The sequence below is a fragment of the Drosophila navojoa genome, chromosome 5, assembly GCF_054131105.1.
Source record: "Drosophila navojoa isolate 15081-1374.11 chromosome 5, UAZ_NAV_1.0, whole genome shotgun sequence".
NCBI classification, from domain to species: domain Eukaryota; kingdom Metazoa; phylum Arthropoda; class Insecta; order Diptera; family Drosophilidae; genus Drosophila; species Drosophila navojoa.
In genome coordinates this window covers 21,791,111-21,817,514 of record NC_142893.1, presented here as the reverse complement: position 1 = coordinate 21,817,514, position 26,404 = coordinate 21,791,111, and the positions used below count along the sequence as shown (strand labels likewise).

Here is a 26,404-nt window from a genome sequence, read left to right as displayed (position 1 = left end):
CGAAACGAAAACAAATTAAAGAGAAAGCCTTAACAGAGTGATCCGACTAGAGTAAAGTCTTTTTAGTAAAGAGCCAACCTCAACAATGGTCGTGGATTATCGCTATTGTAGAAAATTCCTGATATTTATTGCACTTAAGACACTAGCGCAGAAAGAAACTTTATTCGCATTCATTAACTGCAAAGATGCAATAGAGTAAGAGCGAAAAGAGCCAGATCTATGAGTGTTTGTTCTGTGCATGTGTGTCTGTATGTGTTCATATATTCTATATTAAGAAAACAATTTTACATATGTATGTATATGTATGTAGTATGTTAATGGTGCATGTGAGACTTCACATATCTGAAGATATTTGCTTATTTACGTATGCATACATACATTCTTGCTTGTGGAATGTCGACACAGATTCTAATATGTGGAAATTAAATACTATTTACCAAGTGAGCGAGCGAGATAGCAATGGTGTACAACTTACTGAGAAATTCGGATGTAATGTTGATTTGTTGTTGAGGAGCTTTTGAGTATAAAAAGGAAATACGGAAATAAAATATAAAGTTAATTACAATTTGCACTGTGTGTACGAAAGAAAAGCCAAACAATTCTGCACCGCCTCTTATTGGAAAATAATCAAACGTGAAATTTATCTCTGCTTCTTCTTTCTGTTTTCTCCATATATGATAATGATATAATGGGCGAATACAATATTTATACAAAAGTATCCGAATACTCATATATATTGCATGAACATGCATGCATAAATATTTACGTAAATTAACCGCCACTGCGACAACGGTGAGTCAGTTAATTGGCGTGGAGTCCAATTGGACATCCAATTGGAGACAGGCACCAACAATGGCCGGCAGACCAAAATGTGTAAACACGCGTATGATGATGGCGGCAATTATACGGCTAGCAGGAGATGCTGGGCGGGTGGCAGGCGGCGGCAGCTGCACGTGCGACTGCTGCAGTTGTAAATTCAATTTGGCTATATGCGAAATTAGCAACAATTTTCTGCAAATAAATAAGAGACTGCCGCAGCTGCTATAGTCACAGTGGCCACAAGACAGAATAGCGCATATGGCGCAAGGCAACGACTTACGAATACCCTGTGGAATACCATATATGTATATATTTAAGTTGAAAAGGACAATGTCTTAAATTTAAAAAATGTTAAACACAGCACTTTTGTATGCAGTTATTGATTAAAAATAAAGTGTCCCATATAAATGAATAAATAAAATTTTAGCTCATGAATTTTCTGTTGGCAAACATCGTCGATTGATGGATATCAAAATAGCATTTCATTGAGTTTTGCTAATCATTCGTGGATAATCCCTTAATATACCCTCTCTGCAAGCTATTTAGTGCGGGTATCTTGCAGCGGAGCAACAACAAATGCAAACAAAGCGAGAAGCACACAAAATAATTGAGTAGCTCAGTGCGGGTGTGTATGTGTGTGTGTGTGTGTTAGGGCAGCTGAGTATGCGTGTGTGTGTGTGTGTGTGTGTGGAGCATGTTTGTAGAGGCCAGTTTGTGGTGCTGCTATTGCAGCTCTGGCTCTGTGGTCCATTTCCTTCTGGAGTCGGGCGAGTGGGGTGGCCGGGTGGCGCAGCCCGTTGTAATTTCAGCATTTGTTAACGTATTTGTTTGCATGTTGCACATTGTGAGCCGCCTACTCATAGCATTGTTGGCCATTGTTGCAAATGACGTGGCCACCAGTAGCAGCAGCGCCGCTATGGTTTGACACGCATGCCACACTCTGTTGCACCACCGACACCAACTCCGAGCCCCTCCCACCCACTGCTGCTGGCTTTGGGCTAAACGGGGTGGCGCATGGCCCGCGTTTGGGTACGTGCCTCGTTGGCCATTCGACGCGTTTAAAAAACAATCAATTTTAATTTCAATTTAAATTAGTTGTTGCTGCCGCTTTTTCTGCACCCACCCCCCTGTCAGCCTCTTTGCCGATCTATCGTTCCCTCTGCAACTTGTTCTATGCTTGCAGCCGCAGCCAACTTAACGCCGTTGCATTGACCATAAAATTATTTTTGCTCATTTGTGTTGGCCAGTTGCTCTTTGTTAGCCATTGTTCCTGCTGCCAATTGTTGTTTGTGTTGACTGTTTGCTGTTGTTGTTGTTGCCGTTTTCAGTGAATGCAATTTCGCTCGCTGGTAATTTGGTTTTATTGTTGCTGTTTTTGCGTTTAATTGCATTTAATGCTAAACTCCGGCAATTGTTGCAAAAATCGCAATAAATTTTACTTAAAAATATTCCATGCATTTCAAATGCATTTCACACCAATTTCTGACCTCTCACAAATCGCGCTCACCTCACGCGCTCATTTCATTTCGCAATTATTTTTGCTCATTTTAACAAATGCCCAAAAAAAGAAAGCAAATTTAAATTTCAGCAAATTTTCCACATAATACATAAAATTAACATGAAAATTTCATTGTTTTCGACAATTGACAAATGCTAAAATTTTTCCTTTTATTTCATTTGGAATTTGATGCGAATTAAAAATCCATTTTTGGTTTAGTTTTAATGTGATTTTAAATCGCATTCAACAGTTTCAGAAAAAATATATCACAGCTGCTAAATATCAATAATTTAATAAGAAATATGTAAATCTATTTATTGGAACTAATACGTAACAAACAGTTGCAAAATAAATTATAAATCTTGTATTACAATTTGTAATTAAGAACAAAACAAACCGAAAGTAGATAAAAAGAAAATAAGTATAGAAAGATAGCTCTTGTTATTCTTTAGGCATATGAAATGATATGTATTGTATATGGAAGAAATATTATATACATATCTCATTTATAGTTACTAATTATATTTACTACTTACGACTTGTATTTGATATATTATATTTGTAAACTTTGATATATCTCATATATGTATACATACAAGTACGATTTATATATTATTCTTTACTTTTAGATATCGCATTGCAGCAGACATCATACATATATATAATATATCACATTGAGAGTGCCAGTAGCCAGTTAACCTTTGACGTTCTCCTCATCTGCTTACCTGTTACCCGCATCTGAGATGCTCGAGTCGGCTGCCAAGTAATAGGTTCCGCATGCATAATACATATAATTTAGTTTTTGCGGTCCAAAGCAAAATAACTAAAACTGATTTGTACTTTTGCAAATTGGGATTAAGTGTGCCGGTTGCGTTAACGCATGGCCCGTGGGGCTTAAACCCAACCTAAATCAATCAAGCGAACATGCGAGGCGGCGTGGCAAACAGTGGGGCCAAGGATACGGCCAGGACGCAAGCACGCAAATCAGTCGCAGCCGCAGACCGGCACATGGGATTACAGATACAAACATGTGCATACGGGTGTATGCGTATGTGTGTGTGTATGTATGCGTATTCGTATTCGTTTGTTTGCCCGCTAGCACAATTCTACTTAACAGCAATTTAACGTAATTTACGTCTTAACCAGGAATTCAACGTATGCGTTTTAACAAGCTCCAGATACACCCGGCCGCATCCCTCCCCATCGCATCCAATGGGCGGCTGCCACAGAACATATGTTCCTTTAAGCAGTATCAAAGAACTTTTGGTCTCCAGCGCTGGCTGGATAAGTTATTGGGTGTGTGCTAAGCACACTGTTTGCGCAGTAAATAGGAGCATATTAGTTTTACTGTGACCTGATAAAAAGTAAAATTTATCTGTTGAGTGAAGACTGGATTAAGTTAGGTTATTATGCCACAAGGGCTTTAGCTGAGGCATAAACACTGTTAGAGATTCAAGTCTGATCTACATGGATGATCAGTGAAGACTTTCTGGATGTTATTTCGGCCAAAAGAGAAATACAACCTAACACTCGAATCTGAATCATTACTGCTCAGCCTGACAGACAAGATCTTTGGCTAACAAAAAACTATCGGAAGACAATCTGGGATCTTGTAGCTAGCTTAACTGCTAATCAACTGAAGGGTGTAACTTACTGTAAATTTACGGATTATAGCTTATACCCGTATACAACAGACGAAAGGAAAATGAAACAAATATTTATTTGTTTAATTAATATTAAATTATGTAAATTGTAAATTGATTAAATAATTTATTATTTAATGTTTTATTTTAGTATTTTTTATTGTTTAGTTCTTTAATTATTTAACTAGAGATGAATGAAAGATAGACTTGCGGTGGCTGGGCATTGATAATAGGATGATTGGCGATCTAGAGAGGAAAAGAGATAAATGATATGATGAAGTGCTCAGATTTGATATAAGAATTAGAGATAAAATGACTCAGATGAACTTAAATTCATGAAATAGATGGCGTGAATGAATGTAATTGGGATACCCAAGAAACTTGTCTAAAAACGTGATACAGAGTATCGCACAGTCGACTCCGCCTGCTTGTTGTTTGGATGTTGTATGTGCTGGGCCCAAGCAAAGGACAGTCCCGCCACCAACTCGATACAGCAACAACATTTGCGTATCTGCGGTTGCGTGGTCTTAACTTGTAACCGGAATCAAAGCATTTAATGGCGCTTTTAATCTTGTTAATCGGCCTTTTGCCTGGTTAGCGGAGATTTCAGATAGTTTTCGACCGCCGCTGCCGCTGCCGCCGCTGCCGTCTCCTGCAGATGTTGCTGTATGTTATGTATTGGTGGGCGTAACAGAGGCGTGTCCAATGAAATAGCCATGTTGAATGCAAATACGGTTGGCTTGTATAGAATAATACAAGCAGACATATAAACTTATACGTCTACATATAATTTACAAAATGCCCCAAAGACAAATGTAGCAGAATGTATAATTAAATAAGAAATGTTTAAAAATAAATAAATAATTGTTGCATACTTTTAAGTCAATTCGTTAACTGCCCAAGTATTTCATATGAAATAGCAGTGCTATATAAATATGTATTAAATATTCATATATCTCATCTTCTTTAAATGTCTGGCAGTGTATTTAATCTTCGGTAATCCGCAGATAAGTCGCTCCGCCCCCACCAGTAGCTGGGCTTAATGTTATGTCGCATTTGCTATGAAATTCTTTTATCCGCTCAGCGACTTGGACGCTGCCTGCTGCCTCGGTCCTTGAAGGACAATTTTGACATGCTCTGGCAGCCTTTCGAGTGTACACGACACGGCACGAATGAATATTATTTCTTTATGCAAATTTTCCGTCAAATGCTGCCACTTGTTGTTGTTGTTCCTTTTGTTGTTGCTGCCGCTGCCGCCGCTGCTGCTGGTGCTGCTGTGACTGGCTGTCAAGTGGGACTTGCCCCATCCACCCCCTCAACGCCCCCGTCTCTGCTCAAGTGATTCAGCTCCAGCTCGCCATTTGCGTGATATTTTGTTGAGCAAGACAAATGATTTCCATTTAATTTATTTTCGCTGCTTATTCTAAGACTGTAAGTGGCTGGCGAAAGGATTTAGCTGAATAAATTATAGGTTAGGAATTGTTATATCTTTGTCGGGTTGAAACTGCTAAGAAAATTGCCACTGCGGGCGCCCCACTGACAAATGCTGAACCGGAAATTCAGTAGCTGTAAAATGGGCGATATGGCTGAATGGAATTTATAGTTATTTTATGCTCGGTCTCAAGGCAAACTAAGAAAATTTTTCAATTCTATCTAAATGCGAGAAGCGAGAGAGAAACCAAGCTAAATTTAAATACAATTATATACACAGAAAACTTGTTCTGTTCTCTTTTCTATGTACTTGTATTTATGTTGGGCTGAAAATACATTCATATAATTGTTGCTATTAGCAATTATATATTGTTGGCATTATGAATAAACGTGACTGAAATGAGACTTTGAATCAAATTAAAATAAATTGAGAAACTTGTTTATATTTCAACTAATGTTATCAGATCTTAATTAGTATTAATTATTATGCAAATAATATTACTTTCGCTAGACAATATTAAAAATATAGCATAAGCGAAAGAGAAATTGAGCTAAATTTAAATTTAATTTAGTGGCTGAAATGAGATAAATCATCAGTGTTTAATCAGGAAACTCATTATCATACGTATCCACGAACTGGGAAATGGTTATGTTTATCTTCAGTTTCTCTTCAAAGTTTTAGGAAGCCCAAATGGATCGGGAAGTATTTCGAAGTTTTAATGAGTATTCTACTATCGGTAACACTCGACTGCCAAGTTCTAACTAGTTTGTCTTTTATTTTTATTTCGACTATTATGCATATGATTGCATTGCCTATACTGCTTTTGAAACTGTACTCTTATTATTTTATCTTTCTTTCCCTTTACCAACTAAGATCTTTAAAGTTATGTTAGTAAACTAAAGACTGTAAGACGACTAAAGATTGATACTACTACTTACTATTTTCTAGCTAACTATTTACTATGTAATTTAAAACGATTTTCAAATTCTATACAGTGCCCAACAGTTTAGGCTTCAGCTCTTTTATGTAAATATAAGCTACTTGTTTAACATGGTAAATTTATAAATTATTTCGAAATTATTAGTATAAATATCTAATTCCGTTTTCATATTCAGAACTCGAGTAGTACGCAACTGCTTAAGAATTTATCAGTGAGTCGCAACGGCTTTATTCAAAACTATTACCAAAAATCTGAATCTGCTTCATGCGCCACGCGCTGTTACAATTAACCCAAACACGAGTCTGATAGCTCATAATGAGCTTGCATGCGATTAATTTTCCACATGAGCGGCTGATTTTCAGAGACGGCGCAGAGCATCGCCAGCATCGCAAGTTAGTTCATAAATCATATGCATTGTCATTGCCAGCTTGCTGCCGACTTTGCCAGCTAATCTTGACTGAGAATTAGGAGGTGGCAATCGCGCAGTCGCCTACTTAATATTTCCGCCTCGCCCGCTCCGCACTTGCACCACACTCGCACCACTCGCTGCTCGTATCGCCGACTCACGTCAGATGTCACTAATCTAAATTTATGCAAATTGCCAACTGTCTGACTGGCTCACATGCTCCATGCAGCATGCAGCACGAATCATCCACTTTCCACCCTGCTGTATGCCACTGGCAGCCATCCACATCCACATGCACATGTACAACCACTTCCCAGATGCAGATGCATTTCTAGATGGAGGCGACTTTGCAACAGTTGTAAAAATTGCAGCTAAATTCAAATTTGACATGCGGCAGGCGGAGTCGCAGTTGGAGCCGCAGTTCGAGTCAGAGCCGCGACTCGCGAGTTCCTGTCTCTTGTCTTTTGTATACCCTATAATCAATAAAGTTGTGCTGCTTGATCGTCTATGTAGACGATGAGGGCTAACTAACTGCACAAACTATTTAATACTGAAATTGAATTTGAATTGTAGTTTATTTTGATATTATTATATATTTTTTATTATATTTATTTCTATTGATTTTTTGAGGCAGCGTATATGGCAGTCGCATACATCTGGCACTGTCATTACTTTTTTCTTCTCTCTTGTTCTATTTTGGCTTCTATACTAGTAGCTTTCAGCTCCCATTCATTTTGGATGCAGTGCTCGTGCTGGAGTTGCCAGTTGGTTGCCTTGGCAAGGCAAGCTCTTATTAAATTAAAACGAAGGCGTTTAAGTGCTCTCCCAGCTCGCAGCTCGCAGCTCGCAGCTCTTAGCTCGCAGCTCAATCTGATATGCAAAACATTTTTGAAATAACTCAGCCGTAAATAGTGTGGCAGCTCAGTGCAGCCCAGAGCTCTCGCAGGCTAGGCGAAATTAATTGAAAAACTTACACGCACCGCTGGCCAAGAGACTCGGGCTTCGCAGTTGATTAGTTGGCCAATTGCCAAATCTTAAAAAATAAAACCAGAAGAAAGCTGCTGTGCAGTGTGGGTCCAGCTGCTCTCAAGTATGCCATTTGGCTACGACTAGCAGCGACTTGCTGCCTGGGGCTGCCTTTCAGTTTCATTATCGCGCCTGGCACGCGATGCTCGCTAAGCCGGCCCCACCCGTTCGCAAGTCGGCACCTTTGGTAGTCCCCAGCTTCCCTCCCTCCCCGTTTTTGGCGAGAAGCGACAAAGTGTGAAATGTTACACCGCATATGCCACACACACACGCGCCTACTGCCAATGGACCAGCAATGGCAGCTGAATGCACAGTCTCTGGGCAGCTGGCAGGATTACAGCATTGTCTGTCGTAAGCTCTCCAATCAAAAGCCTGTCATCCATTCTTTAGAGTCCGCTCACGATCTTTGACATCGAATATAGAATTCGACAATTGATGGATCTATTGTTACAGAACTTTGAGTCTCGACACATCTGACCAGCTGTTCGGTTGTCTTTTTACACCTAGCCACTATTCGTGTCCGACACATTTGATAATTTCGACAAATCTGATGTGGGGCACGTCGAACTGCAACCGGTATATTATCAGTTTTGTTTTGACAATATCAGACAAGTCGAACGTCGTCTGACTGCCTTTAGTAGTGTCGACCCAAATCATGTTGGCCAACGTCTCGGATTATTTTTTTTTTAGCTCAAACATATCAGACTGCGCCCAATTTGAAATGTTCACTAATTATCAATTGGTAATGGATGTCAATGGACAACTTAACAACAATTACTATATTTACATTTAAAAAATTGGTTTACAAAAGTTTTCCACTTCGAGTTTTGTTATAAAAATATAATATATATATTTAATAAAATATTATTTATATAAAATTATTATCATATTTATATCGAATAAATATATATTTATGCAAAACAATATTTAGATTAAATGGTTTTTATCAAATTATATAATATATATCAGAAAATTATAAATAAATTCCTGATTGATTAAATACTGTTCTAAAATTACTATGCCGAATTACTCTGCAGCTCGTTGATTAAAATCTCATTGCCATCCCGCTGCATGGCCAATATGGCTCAGTGCCCCAGTTTTGGGGGCAAATCCCAGAGCTGCCTCAGTCTCAGTCGAACGTTTGCTCTTTGTTATCCCGTAAATTGAAATTATGCACTGCTGCTGTTTGCTTTTCTGCTGTGCCACACCACAGTAGCTACCAGAAAACAATTCCCCGGCCAATAAGTGAGCATTTTATTCGTATGAAATGAACAGTGGCAGTGAGCAGCAGCCGGCAAAAAGTATCTGCAAGATACACGAACCGAAGCGCTGGGGAAGCGTGCAAATATTTTAACTAAACGCCGAGCGAGTTACTTTTATCTCCAGCTGCAAATAGGAATGGGTATTTGTGAATGTGTCTGTGTGTGTGTGTGTGTGTGTGTGTGTACCTGTGTGTGCATGTGAGGCGCCGAAATACACACCCAACATGCCACGCCTCCGTCAGCAGCACAGCCGCTGTTGTTCAGTCAACATAATTTTACTACTTTTATGGGCAAAGTAATGCCCGACAGTGCCCTGGCAAGACTCCATCGTGTAGATCCTGCCGTGCCCTCCCACCCCACCATCCCACCAGCCTACCGACCCTCCCACCCACTCTCAATTCTTGGGCCGCTCCGTTCCAGCCACGTGCACGTTTAAATTTCAACATTTCGTTTCATCTCACGCGTCTCGCGTGTGCAATATACTGAATGTGTTTCTCTACAAAAGCCACGCCCACGCCCAAGTACGCGCCCCTCACCCACCCCGGCCCCTGCCCCTGCACATGCTCTACATGCTCCCCATGCTGCCTGTCGGAGTTTATTGGCCTCGCAGCATACTTTGAAATTTACTGAGCTTCACTTGTAATGCTTCGCTATATTGAAATTAATTACAAACAAAGGATGCTGCTGGAAGCATGTGTATCTCTATCTCTCTCTCTCTCTCTCTCTCTCTCTCTGCCTGTCTCCATCTATTGTTCGCTGACTTTCGATTTCACTCGTCTGCGTGAATAACTGCGCTGTTGAGCTTCTCAAATTAATGTTCCGCCTTTGGCAATATTTTGGAGTCTAATTTCTGATTTTTAGAAAAAAACATCAAGTGCCACGCGAGCGAAAATCTATAATTTGTATATATGCATATACATAGATAAATATGTTTACCTGTATATATGTATATATATGTAGATATGTATATATTTCGTACTTATATCCAATGGCAGCTATGCAGAAAAAACAATATAAATTCAATTTGATTATTTTACGCTTAACTTAATCAAGTAATTTAAAATGCATTGTTCAATTGATAATATTCTAGCATTAATATGCATAATTATCACGTAAGCATTGCATGCGGAAAAGACTATAATAATAGCCGCCTACCAATAAGAAAAAAGGTATTTAAAAAAATTAAATAAAAATAATTGCTTTACAAGTTTATTAGGTTAATTGTACTAAACATTTTTCGTCAAAAGTTGTCGAACTGCGGATGCTCTGCCACGACTTGAATTTTAAATAGAGTCGGAGCTGCTCGATTAGCAAATCCACTAAACTCTCCGTAAAACTGATATTCCAATTATTCTAGGCCTCTATACATTAAGTATGGAGACTCTATTATCCAAATATCAAATATTTCTGTATTTCTATATTAGTTTCGACCTAATGCAAAGCTAAATATTATTGTGTTTTTTTTTTTTTTTTTTTTTTACAAGTTGAAGGTATCAATTATATATCTAGTTAAATAATGGCTTTGGCATAAGTAGCCCTTAAAATTTCAACTCCTAAATCAATATAAATGCATGGATTAATAGGCCAATAAATATATAACAAAAAAATGTATTGTTTTCAATTTCTAATTAGACATTAAATAATGCCACTTTTTTATACAAATTTGTACAGCTTTAGCTCAAATCAAAAAGCAATAAAAATTGGCATAGAAAGCGCTTTATTTTTAATGGGAAACTAATTAAAATATTTTTGCAAAATGAGAGAAAAAATTCAGCATGGACAAGAGGCAATTTTGCCAATTGTGTAAACAGTATTACAAGATAAACAAAAACGTTTTAGACTGAAGAGTCGAAATTACATTTTCAGTCATAATTGCATAAGCACAAAGAGAATGCAACTTTTGTGAAGATAAACATGACGATAAAACGCCGAAAGCCGCTGACAAAAGTCAACAAAGACTCGAGCGAAAAAACAAAGAAAAGTTGCCGAAAAATTCTTAAGAAAATTGCTACTGGAAAATATGTACATACATACATATGTACATATATGAACATTTTCTCTCTCGCAAAAGCTGCTGCCTGTTTGCGCATCAAATATGAAAATCTTGTATGTGGAATGGTGTTCCATTTAAGACAATTAACAGTAGCAACTTTTCTAGATGGCAATTTCATAAGCAATTTAGAGCCTAATATTCTACTCTAGATTGTTGTTCACATGACAAATTAACGAACAGATACCTAATAAACGGAGCTGACTGGCTGAGAGAAACGTAAACACATCCACTTCTCGCAGAGCAACAGCAGCTCAAGAATTTATACAAATCTGATTTGAGCCAGGCCAGAAGAAAAAAGAATGTAGAAAATAAAGCCAACAAATAAAAGGCCCGAAAGGCGTCTCTGATGTTCTTTGTGCTTATACATACAGTAGTATGTATGTATGTATGTACATATCTGGCCTAGACTCTGTCTGGCCGTCTGTCCGCTTGTCTGGCTGTCTGCGTGAGCATGCGTGTGTCTGTTAATGTGTCTGTGTGTGCGAGTAATTGAAAGGCTAATGAAATTTTCGTCTTTATGCCATTGAAAATTGTTTTTCGACGCTAGAGAGAAAAAAGTAACAAATATGCAGGCCCAAAGCAGACGATAACTAAAACTAACATCCAATTCAATTTTGCGTCGCTCCACGGCAGCAAATTAGAGATGAGCGCGTGACAGAACGTAAGGACAGAAAATATATTTAAATATGGGTATACTCTGAAACAAATTCAAAATATATGTTTACGCTGTTATTATTCTCGCCTTCCATTATAACTCTCCACAAGAACGAGTTCCCGGTATTCCTCCTGTCACTTGTTAGAAATCGCTACTTTTTCCAATCGACTTGTTTAGTTCTTCTGTCGTGCCTATCGAAATCAGAGCAATCCTATGCCAGTGACTCAAGTAGCCATCTCGTTCTCGCTCAGGAACACTTGAGCCACGTTCAGCATATACATACATACATATGTACATAGTTGACTCTTTCGTATTTTAAGCTGTCAATTTATAATATTATTGTCAATATGAAGTATTAAAAACTTATATTCTTAAAGTCAACATGTTCTTAAATTTAACATTTCTGTATTTGAAAATATTTGTTTATTTGTATTTATTTATTTTTATTGATTATTATTAGCCTATTTATTGATTTATTTATTATTCTATTCTATTCTTTTTTATTTTATTGAGTCCCGTTTTATGTTTGCTGGGAAGTCACGCGGAAATCTCTAGTCCGGCGGCTAGTAGCGATCATGAGAGGGACGAGGTTGGGCGGCTGCGGTTGAAATTAAAAAGGAATTTACCCAAATTGCTATTGAAGCCCGCGAAGTGAAACGTTTGCGAGGCTTTTGCTTTTGCTTCTGCGGTTTGGGCAAAGTGCCAGGCAAAATGCTGGCAACAGTTGCAATTGTGGCGGTGGACGGCGTAGGCATTCGTTGATGCGAAGGGGCGGCAGGGGCAGCTGACGGGCGACAGTTTAATTGGGTTAGCAACGTCAACGGGCGTCCCAGAGTCGGATCATTGGCGCTGACATGCCACGAGTCTGGAGGCTGTTGGCTGTTTGGCGGGAGATCAGTGCATTGAAGTGGATTGAAACGCAGATGAGAGCTGCCTGCGCCAATGTCAATCGCAATCCCAATCGATTTTCGTGCTCACCGTCCACTGGATTATTTCGTAATTAAACGCAAATGCAGCGGCCATTGCCCAGCGCCTTCACTCTTTCGTTTTTGCTCAAATGAAGCGTAAAAGCGTGCGTGGGCGTGGGCATTGGCGTGGGCGTGGGCATGGCCAATGAATGCTGTTGTTTTTGAGTGACCACCAAAGCGGCCGTCAATTGTTTGGCCATGTTTGTTGACTAATTAATGACACTTGAATGCTTGATTTCACCGAATGCCCCACAGTTGCATTTGCATCCATCCACTTCCGAATGCCGCCCATCTGTGGGATCAGTCAAAGCGATGCCGTTGACCTTGCCTGGCCCAACCGGGAGCCACTGCAGCTGTCCGGCTCGATGCCAATCGAGTTCATTTGTAATTTAACAGGCTGCTGCAGCCATTCGCATTTTGATGGCCAAACGGATTTTGAGCAGACTTCCTGCTGTTCGTCGATCTGTTTGTTTATACAAATACATGACTAAAGCCCAGTTAAATGCTGTAAATGCCCATTTAGATTATATCTCTGGGCATTACACATCCAAGTCTCGCTTAACATGTTCACACCTCCTGTTGAGCGGCGCTAAGTGGCAGTATTTGTTGTTTGGCGAATTTCAGCACTCGTGCAGACCCGCAGCGACTAATTGCAGTCAGCTGTAGGTGCCGGCAGTGTCCACTGGCGGCCACCAACCAGCACAAATAGAGCTAGGGCGGCATCGGGCCAGAGTCCGGTATCATAATTAATTCAAATTTAAATTTCCTTTTGGCGCATTGCACGCGCCTGCTTCGCAGGGGGCGAGTGCGGTCGGTCAGGTGGCCATAATCATGCGCGGCTTTTAGCGTCTGCCACGCCCCCGACACACGTGTGTGGGCTAGTGTGTGTGTTGGCAGCCAGTATAATAAACTGTTTAAATATTTAGTTGAAACGAGTTTTTAATGCTCATTTGCGCTTTTAGCAGCCGGCTTCAGCTAACGGGGCTGAGAGTCGGAGCTGGCTAACATTTTCGGCTGTCCGGGCCAGCAACCAGTAAAAGGGTGAATGCCGTCATAGCCGTGCACTTGTTTTTGTTGTAGTCGCATCGTGAAATCGCCCTTACATAATTACAGATTGCGATGCCAACACGCTTCGGTGGGCCAAGCAGCTGTTGTTGCTCCAGCAGCCGCTTATTAATTTTTAATTATGCCCAAAGACGGGCTTGACCTTTTTCATGCAGCCCTGAGCATCTGGGCTTGCCTTGCCGGTGCCCCGGCCCGAGTTCGCAACCTTTTCCGCCTCCTTAGGCATCCTGATGTGGGTAATCAGCGGGCTGTTTAATCTGCAGTTGTTGAAGCCACTTTCCACATGAAATTTAATAGAGTCGACGGTTGGCTAGCAGTGCGACTCATTACTTAGATCGCATATATGTACATATGTATTCAAATGGATAGCAGACTCCTTGCGCTGCACAAAAAAGGGAAAAGCCAAGAAAATGCTGCCTGAGTCTAGTCGGTGTTTACTTTCCAATTGCCGAAGCAGAAAATGTAACAAGTGCAAGTCGCGAAATGAGAGGCAAATCTGAAGGCATTCTCGGAAAAATATTTTTCCTCTTTTTTTCTAGGTGCCATTTCGCAATTATTCAAATTGCCAGCACCGGCTGTGTAGTGCGTGTGTCTGAGGCTTAGCTGTCATTTCGCTGAGTGCAGCACCTCGCTTTGGACGAGGTGCGAAAACTGGCACGTAATTCGGCCTGCAGCTGCCAGCCGAGCTGCAGTGAAACCTGTCAGCTGGCCAGCGAGCTACCCAACTATGCGGCAGCTGAGAGCTGACCCCAGGGCTGCAGATATTCGCCAATAAATTAAAAAATGTTTGCCCAGCAGCTATGGAAAACTAATTACTCTATTACAAGCGATGGATAATGCTTTGAGGGGCGGACAAGGGGAGAAGGAATAGTGAATCTGAACTCTTAAGGCTTTAGTGCTTGAGAATAGATAGTAAATTCTGTATAACAAAAATTGGGTTTTCGCCATGTTGCGTATGAGCGATGAAGTGCAAATGCATCTGACTGACGACGCTCACAACAAGACATGAGAAATGCTCGGGAAAACATTTCCAAATGGTGCCTGGGCCCAACAAATGCACCACTAAAAGTTGCACAAACAACCACCAATCAGTCAAGCAGTCAGTCGGACAGTCAGTCAGTCAGCCAACAAGCCAGCCAGCCAGTGTTGGGTTACGGATACGGATACGGAAAACATATACTGTCAGCTACATCCTTCTTTGCCTCTCTGCTTCTTCTACTATGTGTCAGAGAGCGGGGCGGGTCGGGTCGGTCTGCGGGATACTGACTAAAAATGCTTTCGGTTTGCGCAAAATGCAATTCGCCGGAAAATGACGCGTGCCACTGGCTGACAACTAATGTAGCGCACTGTTGCTGCTGCTGCTGCTTTTGGTAGTACAGCTAGCCAACATTTCGTTTTTTGTAAATTTATTGTAGCCCTGTTGTTTAGGCCACACTGACAGACAGCTACCTAATTGAAATTCAGCTAAAAAATGATCTCATCTAGCTAGCAGCACTTCCCAAACATTTGCATGCAATAGCAAAAACCATAAATGAGATTGATGACGCAGAAAGTCCACAAAATATGCAACTGTATATTATTTCATGAGGGAAATTTTTATAATATTACTTTAAGAATGTATAAATATTTTATTTTTCAATATACTCTAATATCTAAAATATATTAAAAATATATATATAAATACTTTTTTGTTATTCATTCTCTATCAAATTGAATATACAATTTTTGTTCACATGGACTATATTCTGGATGTACCAGGGTAAAAGTCCGTTTTTATGTTCATACATTACAAAATATAAATATGATTTGCTATGCTATGCTAGAGTGAATAACTTATATTGCATTGTTAGATTAAATAAGATATATTAAAAGGTAGGTATTTTATTTTATTATGATATGGTATGAACTCTACTGGTGAGGGACTAAGGTGATATAAGATTATGGAAAATTGCAATTAAATGATTAAAATAATTATGTTATTTCAAATTATTATGCCTGTGATTGTATGAGAGTATGAATACAATTAGAATGTGAATGAATCAATTAATATGAGTGGGATTGAATGAAAGTATGAATACAATTATAATTGTCCAATAGATCAGTGAAATCGATTAATTTATGATTATGTGTTATGTTGAATGCGCGTATATATATATTATATATATGTAAATTAAATGCCAGAAAATGCACGGTCATGTCCGTCTTTTTCAGTTATTGGAACATGCATTTAGTCCAATTTGATGGCCTCCTTGATCACATGAATGCCACTGGGGGCCTTTTTGGTCACATCCTCGCTCAGCTGCCAAGAGATGGCGCCAGTTTTGTCGTCGCGCTGCTGCACACATTTGATTACCTGGCGATTCTCCGGGAGCAGCGTCATGGCGCCCGGATACTCAATGAAGACCACCAGACCCAGGGTCTCCGCGAGCTCAATAATGCGATGCAAGTAGCGCAAGCAGAACCACTTCTGTCATAAGGATGCGTCAAAGAGCGAGATTTATAAGATCGTGTCAAGTGCTTTGCGATTAGTCGAAACTTACAGTAGAGTTGCCTTGGCCATCTGCCTTCGATTGGGTGCCGTTCATAAAGGTGGCCGTGGCGTACTGGAGGCATACAAACTCGCTCAGCTGTGGTGGCAAGGGGGGTTATATAGCATAGTCTACAGAGCTTACGGTGCAACTCATACAAACCTTTTCGAGTTGGCCCAGGAACAGCACCGACTGCTTGGCAATGTGTGCGAGTGCCAGCTGAAAGGCCACCAGCAGTATATCCATGATGTTGTGGTCAGTGCGATTCCAAAAGGAGTCGCTCTCGTCACGAATCAGCTTGATGCTGCTGCGCACGTTACAGAAGTCAAAGTCGTCCACGGTCTGGGAAAGTGAAATCAATTCAAATTAAATGCAATGGCGTTGAATATGAAGACTCAGTGGCTATAGGTACTGCTCTCTTACCACCTGATCCAGAGCAGTATAGCGATTGAGGCGTGGCACAAAGAACCACACGGTGTACTCATTGATCGTGATGTACTCGAAGATGATGCGAACTCTGTCGAACATTTGCAACAGGAAGCGACGTTCGCTCTGGCGAGTCGCCTCGCTGGCAGCCAGGCAATTGGTGGCCAGCTTCTTCAGAAGAGCCTGCTGATGGTCGTTGTTTTGGCGATCCAACAGCTTGACAAAAGTGTCAAACGGATTTCCATCCTCCCTGCAATAATGGTAATAGAGACTCGTGAGCTTTTCAAAGTCGCCCAGAAAGCGTGAGGGGGTGTGGCAGGCACCTGAGATTGCGATAGGTGCTGGCATCGGCCTGAATAATCTTGAGCCAGTTATTGGCGTACTCCTGCTGGTAGGTGCACATCAGCTCCGTCAGTCGCGGCGGCTGTACGAAGAATATGTTGTGGAACTCGACAACGGACACCTCGCGCCACTCGCCCATATTGAGCTGGAAGCTAATGTAGTCCAAGCAGTCCTCGTCGTCGAAGCGGCGATGTACGTTCACCTCGTACACCATTTGGCGGCGCGAGCGCATAATTTGCTTCATCAGAGCGCGGCGCTCCTGACGCTCCAGGGCCTGCTTCGAAGTGCTGGGCTCCAGGTCCAGGTCGCTCTCGGGATCCGGATCGTATTCAACACTAATGCCCCCCAGGCGCTCCAGCTTGAAGCTCATCTTCACGCTGCCCTTGCCTATTTCCAGCTGTGACAAGCGGCGCAAGCTCTCGCCATTGCTGTACTCCATGCTGCACATCAGCTGCAGGGCGAGGCCCACGGGCGTCACCATCAGGGACGACGATGGCACTGTGCCATTCGGCTTGTCCAGATTGTACAGCAAGAGATGCACATTGTCAACTTGGGAGAACTTCAAAAACTCCTTCTCGCAGCCCAAACAGTTTTCAATAGTCAGCTGGACAATCGAAATAGGCGATGAATTGTAATTTCCCCAAATATAATTTTATTCCTTCAATTATCTTTCAATGCAATTCAATTCCCCTTGACTTACCGAGACAATTTGTAACACATTGGTTTCTTGTTGTTCAGCCATTTTACACAGTTTTTCCTCGTAGATTTATTTTCTTTTTAACGAAATTTTCTTAAGCTTTGACACACTCGCAGCGACTTTTCAGAAAGAGTGTTGGTGAACGTTGGCAGGGTCGGCCTCTTTTCAATATCGATGACAGTGACGGGCTTGAGCAATAATCGAATCGCCATTGCAATCGAATGCAATTCGCCAGAGTTGCCATTTCTTCGTCACACAAAAAACTAAATTTTGCTGGAAATTTGATTAAAAGAAGCTCAATAGGAATTCGAATAGATAATATAATATAAATAAAGATATTTAATTTATGATTTTGTATAAAAGTTAGATATTTTTCATTGCAAAGAAAAAAAAAAACATTAATATTAAGAAATACTTTTATATGTAATAATATGCAAGAATTCTCTTTTCGCTGTGTTCAAATTCGTCTCACAATCAGATTTTCAAGATGCCAGATCTGACGCGAAAAAAGCTGAAATAGCATCAGTGGGCACATTTAGTGCTGGTAAACGTCATTTCGAATTGACACCCGAAATGACGTTATTTTTTAAACTGACTGGGCCGTTGGGACAATCTGCAATCCGATTAACCCCTCGACGATCGCTTCAGTCCAATATAAATATTGTGAAATCAACAAGGAATTAACATTATGAGGCAAAGCCGGCCGCACGCGAAGTGAGCCGTTAAAATTAGAATTAACGGCTTTCTAAGTGCCATAAAAGCTGCCACAGTGTTTAGCCCGGCCAACAATTAGTCCGACGTGGCATATTAAAATCGCTATAAAATGCCATTTTTCGTTATACCAAAAGAGAAAAATAAATAAAACGAAAAACCAAAGATGCTGATGTGCTTGGAGTGCTTTTTAATTTAGTACAGCTTTGGCCAATGTCATCGGACTAATGCCGCCTCGTAAAACACGCAACAAAGTCATAATTTGTCGGTTAAGCAAATAAAAGCAAAATTGTGAATTTTCTTTGCGAATTTTTACGATGCCGCCTTCTCGACAGCATCTGAACAGAGATTTTCGGGAAAATACTGCAACTCGAAACGGGAACGGGAACGGGAACTTAATTTTAAAATGAATAAATATATATCTATATATATATATATGTGTTTATTTTTACATGTATATGTATTTTTAATACGTGCATTCATGCATACAAAATACAAACATTTTATTTTGCTTTTTGAATTTTAATGATGATTGCCTTTTGGCGCAGTGCGTGCCTCTTGATTTATAGCCTCGCTTTCGGCCAGATGCGCTGCAAGATTTCCGCATCTATGCTAGGCCGATCATTAGGCCTTAAAGGCTGGACATGAATATCTGTCTGGCTGCATATATATGCATACATATATCATATCTGAGGACCACACACACACACAGCTTTTAATTATCAGTGGCCCATGCAGCAGGCCTAGCCATTGCCATTACCAATACACAAGTAATTCAATAAGCTGACCAATAAATTTTTGCCTTCATTTGCTCTCGTAAAATCAAAACACTTTGGCCAGCTCCGTGCAGCTGTGGCTCTAGTCGCAATAGAGCTGTGACCACCTAATAAGCCAAACTCGCCGACGGCTCGATTCGCCAGCTCGTAATGCAAACGGAATTATTGCAATTTAACGGAGGATCGCGATCCCCTGGAGTCGTCGTCTCTCTCGTGCATTGCAATTAGTTGGCAACTCGTTGGCGCTGCCTCGGGCTCGGCCGCCTGCATTGGGCCGGTCTCACAGCAGTAGTCGTTGAGATTTTATCGCTTACATAAATTTCCTTGGATAAAAGCGCGAAAATGTTGCTCATGACTGGCAATATGTCCAGACACACATCACAGGCACACACAGACACAATCACTGGCACACGACTACAGTCTCCTTGGTCTGCCCCGCCCCCACAGTCTTCGATCATTGAGGAAAAGAAATTATAGCAATTTGCTTGTCAAATTGTTGCAAGCCGGCACAATAAATCGAACTCTTAATGGTTCCATCGCGATAGAGTTGTTTTAGAAATAAATTATCCTCGAGGCAGCACAGGCTGCAGCCACAGATCCTCGCAGCCTTTCATCGTCGTTTAGTGATTGTAAAATGTGCAATTTCATTGGTATGCCTCTTACTTCAATCCCATTCATTTGCAGCACTAATTTAATGGTGCTATGCCATAGAATGGCCAAATTGAATTTAGCGGTGATCAAATTGATTGAAATATTGTTTGCTATTGATTGATGGCATGCGGGCGGGCCACGTTGTCTGCAAGTGGCCAAGCTCTGAGAAGAACTGGACAGTAAGAAAGGAGCCAAAGTTGATCGACTGGAAAGTATGATGGAAATCCATTTGTAATATCTACATGTATCTATAAGAGCGTGAAGAACTGTGTTGACCTGAGGAGCTATCAAGATTTCTAAGACATTAATGTAAAGAGCTCCAGCTCCGATTCCAGTTCGATTCTTAGGCTAAGTCACTGATATCCAAAAGCCACCAATGCCCGAAATAAAACAATGTTGCTGAGTTTTCGTCTAGCCACTGGCCAAGTGCATGGGTCAATGGTTTCTGCTAGCAATTCTCTCTGCTTTTAGGCCAATTGTTGCCAGCCGACTCACATTTGCAATTATGGGCATTTTTATTGTCTTCGCTTGCACCTGATATGGTCTGCCTTGAGCCAGGATGCTGGATGCTGGATGCTGGATGCTGAATGTGGGCAGAGGAGCCGCATGTGGCAGCTGAATCGAACGAAGCTCTGTGTGCTGCCTTTGCTTCCGTAATTCGAAATGTTTACGGTACATTTAATTTCATTTGGATTATTACAATATGCTTTAGGAGACTAGCTCCCAAATGTTTGGCTGCTATCCGTCTCTCCATCCCTCCCTCTCTTTCTCTCTCTCTCTCTCTCTCTCTCTGTCCCTCTTACTCGTTCTCTCGCTCTGATGCCATCGTTCCCCTCTCTTGTTTTCTGTGTTTTTCGCATGCTCCATTTGCGGCGTCTTTCGCCGGAACAATGAGCCATGAAGTGGGTGGGCGTGGCCTGTGCTTGGGCCTGGGCCTTTAGTCGACACTCAGGTGCTCGTATTTCATTGTTGTTGCCAAAATGTAATTGCGAATTTCAGACAAATGTGAAATTTGAATTTACAAGTTTAACTTTTCTTGTAACGAGTAAAATCATTTGTTTGCCTTGCTTACAGGCACAATCGTTCCTTCCGTATATACATATATATGTATATGTGAGAGCGTGTGTGTGTGTGTTGAATGTGTGTTGAATGTGCAGTTGGCAAACCTTGACTAAGTTCATTTGTTCCATTTCAACGCTCCCAGCAGCTGCCAGAAGTAACAGAAGCGTCTACTTCCGCCGCATTTCTTGCCAGGCCGCATAAGCAAATGTACTTGCCTGCTCGTGGATACTGCCGCTCCAGACTGTTCCTAACCGTATTTTCACTTTTTCCCACCATTTCCCAATAGTAAGCGCAATGAATTCTTACATATGTAGGCAGACCCACTAGTAGTGCTGGCATCCCTTGACAGACCAGATCATTTGATTAGGAAATCTAGAAAAACCTTTACAAATATATTGCTGTTACATTTTGTATACCCAATCAGGGTTTATATGTATATAATTTGTAATGTATGTATAAATGGTCCCGTTTTTATATGAAGCACGGATGTGCGCTAAGATTTTGTATGGTATAACCTTCACTCAAAAGGCAAGAGCTGGGATCGTCGTGGACGAATTTCAATTATTGTGCGCTGCTGAGTTGGATGATTTGAGTGACCATAGAGTGAGAGAGAGAGAGAGAGAGAAAAAGGGAGAGAGAGAGTGGGAGAGAGAAAGAAGAGAGAGGTAGAGTGAGGGAGAGTAGGACACATAGCGCCACCCGTGCTCCATATAAAAACGGGACCATTTTTTCAGAGCGCTCACAGCGCACTGGCTTTGTTGTGCTGTATTTTCACTGCTCGAGCCTCAAGAGACTGAGCCGAGCAAATACGAAGTTGAGGAGTCTCTCATCCACATATGTATTTCGGCGCTGAAAACGCCATCTACATACATATGTGTTCTCTGGTCAGTGATTTGAGCTACATACATATGTATGTATATGGGACACGATGATCAATTGTCGAGTCAGTAGTTTGTCAATTCAGCTTTTATATCAGTCAGGCAGTCGATTGGCATTAAAGAGCTTCGCTTGCGCATCTTTAAATATAAAATATGAACTCTATTACCCATTTTCAGTTTTTATTCTCCGCTATCCAATGTAATCCAAAGAACTTAATAAACTCATTTGTGCGTTAATATGACTTATTCAGTTTGAAGAAGTGAATAATGTAATTTAAATTTCTAATTCATATGTATGTATGTATGTATATTTTTTTCGATTATTGTATATATGTATGTACACAACGTGTGTAGGTATAATTATGTATGCATGCGAGTAATGCAAACATACATACATACAGGATTATTCTATGGTTGGTGATGCTATTTACTCGTATAGCGATCAGCTTGTGTCAGTGCTGGCTTACAAATGCCGATCAGCTTGTGTCCGTGTTGAATGCATGTTATTTGAATTAATAAACTTTCTGTATGGCTTATGTATACCTAAATATATTATATACATATATGTATATATCTATAGGTGTACCTATTTAGTATATGGAATCGTCTACGTTTTGCTATATCTATACATATGTATGTATGCGTTTACAGCTAATTGTGAATACACATAGAGGTGGAAAATGGAAACCCAAGAAGCAAACAACTGTGACTGCTTTTGTATATCGATTGTGAAATTGTGAACCATTTCGCGTGATCAGCATCGAAGTTATGTATGTATTAGCAGAATCGTGGGCTTCCCATAAAGCTGTCGGCAAGTTGAGCCAGTTGCTTCTGATTATAAGGTATTTTGTCATATAAAAATAAGAAATACTATGTAATTAATTATAATTTTAAAATTTGTAGCTTTCAGAGATATCATAAAAGTAAATTAATATTATGGCACTCCCATATTATATACCTAGTAAGGATATGCTGCTAGCGTTCAAAGCTAATTTTAGTGAAGAAAGTCTCAGAGCGAATGATGCTAGATTTAACGAATATCTGGATGAACGAAAATTGGGCTACGATAACATCGTCTCTGTTCTTAGAAAGCTGCACACTATTGAGGATATCGTCCAAATGAATCAATATACTTAACTATACCAGACGAATGCAAGAGTTACAAAACATCCACAAAAGCAGGTGGATAACAGCGCTGAATTCTACAAATTGAAATTTGGCCAGTTGCCCATCAATCCCAAAGATGTCATTGAGGCTCATGTGGACGAGCTTATACTTATTTCTGAAGAAAGTCTGCGAGTAAATCCATTGCCGACCCCGCTGTTCATGGCACAGCTGCCACATGCCCATGAGCACCATGGCATGGGGAATCAAATGTGTCGGTATTTTGGCCATATTGTTCAGTGTGAATAACACTTTTGTTGTTTTCAAAAACCGAGGGATACCCGCAAAGGCATTGAAAAAGAAATGGACTGTAGTCTTTAGGTCGAACCGCGTGATGTTTCGTTTGATTTATAACGTACTCGATGTACTTAAGAGTTGTCGAATCTATCGACAATATCTACTTCCCATTACCGATGTCAGCCAGCCATCAACACTGAAATTGCGACTAATGCTGAACAGCTGCAGGCTGTTCGGCATATTATCTCCGGAGCCAGCACTGTTTCGCCATACATTCTACTTGGAACACCAGGTGAGTGAGAGGCAGAGCGAGAGAGAGAGAGAGAGAGGTATAGACAACGACTGATTGCATCCCCTTATAGGCACTGGAAACCACAACCATAGTGGAGGCTATTCTCCAACTGTATGTACTCAACCAGGGTCGCATCCTGGTGACAGCGGGCTCCAACTCAGCCTGCAATACAATCGCTCTGAAGATATGTGAACATAATGAGAATCACAAAAAGTTTGTCACTTTGCCCATCGACAAGAAAAGAAAGGCGGTGTTTCGCCTATTCTCAAACCTAATATATTGAAAAGGAGATTTGCGTTCTGTACATCCCTTGGTATTGAAATACTCGAATTTTTCCGATTGTCCCATCGAGGACGATGTAAGATTAAAGGACTGTCGAATAATTGTGACGACCTTATGCATGGCTGGCGTTCTCGCCTTCAGGCAAAAATGTTTGCCTTTTGCATATGTTTTCATTGATGAGGCAGCCGCTTCCACGGCATCAAGGGCTCCGCTTGCCACGTAATACTATCTGGAGACCACAAGCAGTTGGGCCCCGTTGTCATTGACAAGAGTGCAGCTGCGCTGGGTCTGCGCCAGTCACCAACGGAGCGTCTGATGCTGAGCAAACCGTACGAGGTCGATGCTGCAACGATGGGCAACTATGATTGCACGCTGCAAACGCGATTGCGTTACAACTATAGATCCCATCCGAAGATTATGGGGCTGTTCAATAAGCTATACTAAAATGACGAGCTTATTGCGATGATAATTTGGCCGCATCATGGAGCCACTTGCCAAACGCACAGTCTCCCGTTTTATGCCATGCTGTATTTGGGAAAACTAGCCGCAGTCCGCAGTCAACGAGCAGCTACAACGATCAAGAGGCCAAGGTGCTGGCGTGGTATATAGAACCATGCTCAGGAAGGGCATTGGTAATGCCGTCAAGCCGCAGGCGCAGGACATTGGCGTCATCACGCCATATAAGGCACAGTGTGAGCGGCTCAAGCACTTCCTACTCAAACAGGGCCATCAGGCTGTCTGTCTGTACCGTGCATGGATGCCAGGGCCAAGAGAAGCCAATAGTGGTTGGCTCCCTGGTTTGCTCCAATGCTGACACGACCATCGTGGCCAATCCACAACTGCTGAATGTGCTAATCTCGCGAGCCAAGTCGCTATTGATACTGATTGGCAATCCGTATACTTTGGCTAAGAATCAAGGCTTTCGCTGTATAATTGAGCAATGCAAACTGAGTGGAAACTTGTTGGGTGTGAGGAACTTTCGCATGAAATCTTATACAGCATGAACTGTTCCTATTTATGCATATACATATAACGCTGTATGTATATTTATTTTATCAAATGAAATTTGTTTTTATTATATCTACAAAGTATGTCCTGTATGCATAAAATAATATAAATAAGCACAATGTATGAATGTTATTAAGCTGCTTATTAATTTGCTTGCTGGATAAATTGTGAGCCGCATTTGCGCGTCTTTACTGTAGCTAGAATTGTTCGCCGGCTTTTGTCCATTTGTTTGGGCTTTGTGCGCCGTGGGGAGCTTTTGTGCTCGAGCGTCATACCGAAAATGTTGCATTTCACGTATTGTTGGCGCTGGCTGTGGCATTCGCTCGTGCCTTTACTTTGCTGGCTGTTACACATTTTCTTGCTCTTCTCCTATTGTTGTAGCAGAGCCACAGCCGCAGCCAGAGCCAGCAGTGATGCGTTCTGGTCTGCCACATAAAACAGTGGGCCACACACAGTCCAGGTCCCATATAGAGTCCGCAGCAGCCTTTGCATGCACACATGCACAAACACAATTAGAGACTTGGTTTGTTGGTTCAACTTGTTTGCTTACATTCAACTTACTTCACTTCTGCTGGGTTGGTTTCTTCTTCTGCTTCTTCTTTTTTTCCTTGCCTCCTCGCTCTCTCGAAAGTTTTTGGCCAACTTTGTTCACGTCATTGTGTGAACGCCTTAACTTAATTTTGTGGATTTCTATGCATTTCTTCACTCTCTCGCTCTTTCGCTCATCATCTTTCGCACTCTCTCTCGCTGTGAGAGTGTGTGTTCAGAGTTTTGTGATTGTTTAAATGTTGTATAATTCACTGATTTCTTGTGGCTTTTGTTGTATTTTTGTGTGCGACTCTGTGATTACGTTTGGTTTGAAATCTGGGCGCACGATGCGTATGAGCAATGTTCGTTGTGTGTGTGCAAAGCGAAATACAAGAGAGCATTGCATGGAAATATGAGGAAATGGAATAATTAAATTGCTTTGCTTTTCACTAGATATTCGAATTTAACTCAACACTCAAGTGTTTTTTATTTAATATATATAATAAAATAAAAGCAATCAAACTCTATTAAAATAAGTATTATACATTTTAGATTTATATTAATAAATAAAAGTTAGAGCTTTATACTAGATAAACATCATTATTGCAATCCACCCAAGAAATCTTTTTGAGCTATAAAATAACCCCAAATACTGAAAGTAGCCCAAAATAAAAAGAAGAGGAAGAATAAAACTCTTCAAAGTCCTCATTTTCCAGTGAGGGGAGCATCATGCACTGCACATTGTTGTATCCGAAATTTATTGGCAGCACTTATCAGATTCGCTCATAAATCTGAGAAAAAAGCCGGTCAAAGCCAATCCGATGCGTGGGTGGTGCCTGGAGCGGGTTAGCGGTGAGCCAGACATTTATTTGCATGCTTCACTGTCCACTGTCCAGTGTCCAGTGTCCAGTGTCCAGCATTCAGTATTCAGTGTCCTGTGTCCAGTGCCCAGTGCCCAGTGCTGGTCGCACAATCCACAAATTAACATGACATTTTTACAAGCCCAAACATGTGTACACATGGGCCTCCGGTCGGAGCGAGCTCCCACTCGAAAT

At 41.0% G+C, this 26,404-nt stretch overlaps 3 protein-coding genes across 3 annotated transcripts in view; 1 reads left to right on the top strand and 2 right to left on the bottom strand.

The window, feature by feature from the left end:
* Nucleotides 1–14,567: 14,567 nt before the first annotated feature.
* The window catches only part of Prosbeta5R1 (Proteasome beta5 subunit-related 1), a 55,820-nt gene continuing 43,983 nt past the window's right edge, over nucleotides 14,568–26,404 (bottom strand). Inside the window, exon 3 of the mRNA XM_089260782.1 lies at nucleotides 14,568–14,584. The gene's annotated coding sequence lies outside the window, so the exon portion shown is untranslated. The remainder of the gene's footprint in view (nucleotides 14,585–26,404) is intronic.
* ord (orientation disruptor) lies at nucleotides 15,957–17,916 on the bottom strand. Its single transcript, XM_018103343.3, has 6 exons — nucleotides 17,764–17,916; nucleotides 17,045–17,667; nucleotides 16,719–16,971; nucleotides 16,458–16,637; nucleotides 16,308–16,394; nucleotides 15,957–16,234 (listed from the first exon to the last, which is right to left on the bottom strand). Exons 1-6 carry the CDS (start codon nucleotides 17,803–17,805, stop codon nucleotides 15,995–15,997), a joined length of 1,425 nt encoding a protein of 474 aa, XP_017958832.1. The 5' UTR covers nucleotides 17,806–17,916; the 3' UTR covers nucleotides 15,957–15,994.
* LOC108652877 (uncharacterized) lies at nucleotides 24,427–24,817 on the top strand. Its single transcript, XM_089262188.1, has 2 exons — nucleotides 24,427–24,503; nucleotides 24,547–24,817. The coding sequence occupies exons 1-2, from the start codon at nucleotides 24,427–24,429 to the stop codon at nucleotides 24,815–24,817; spliced, it is 348 nt and encodes a 115-aa protein (XP_089118314.1).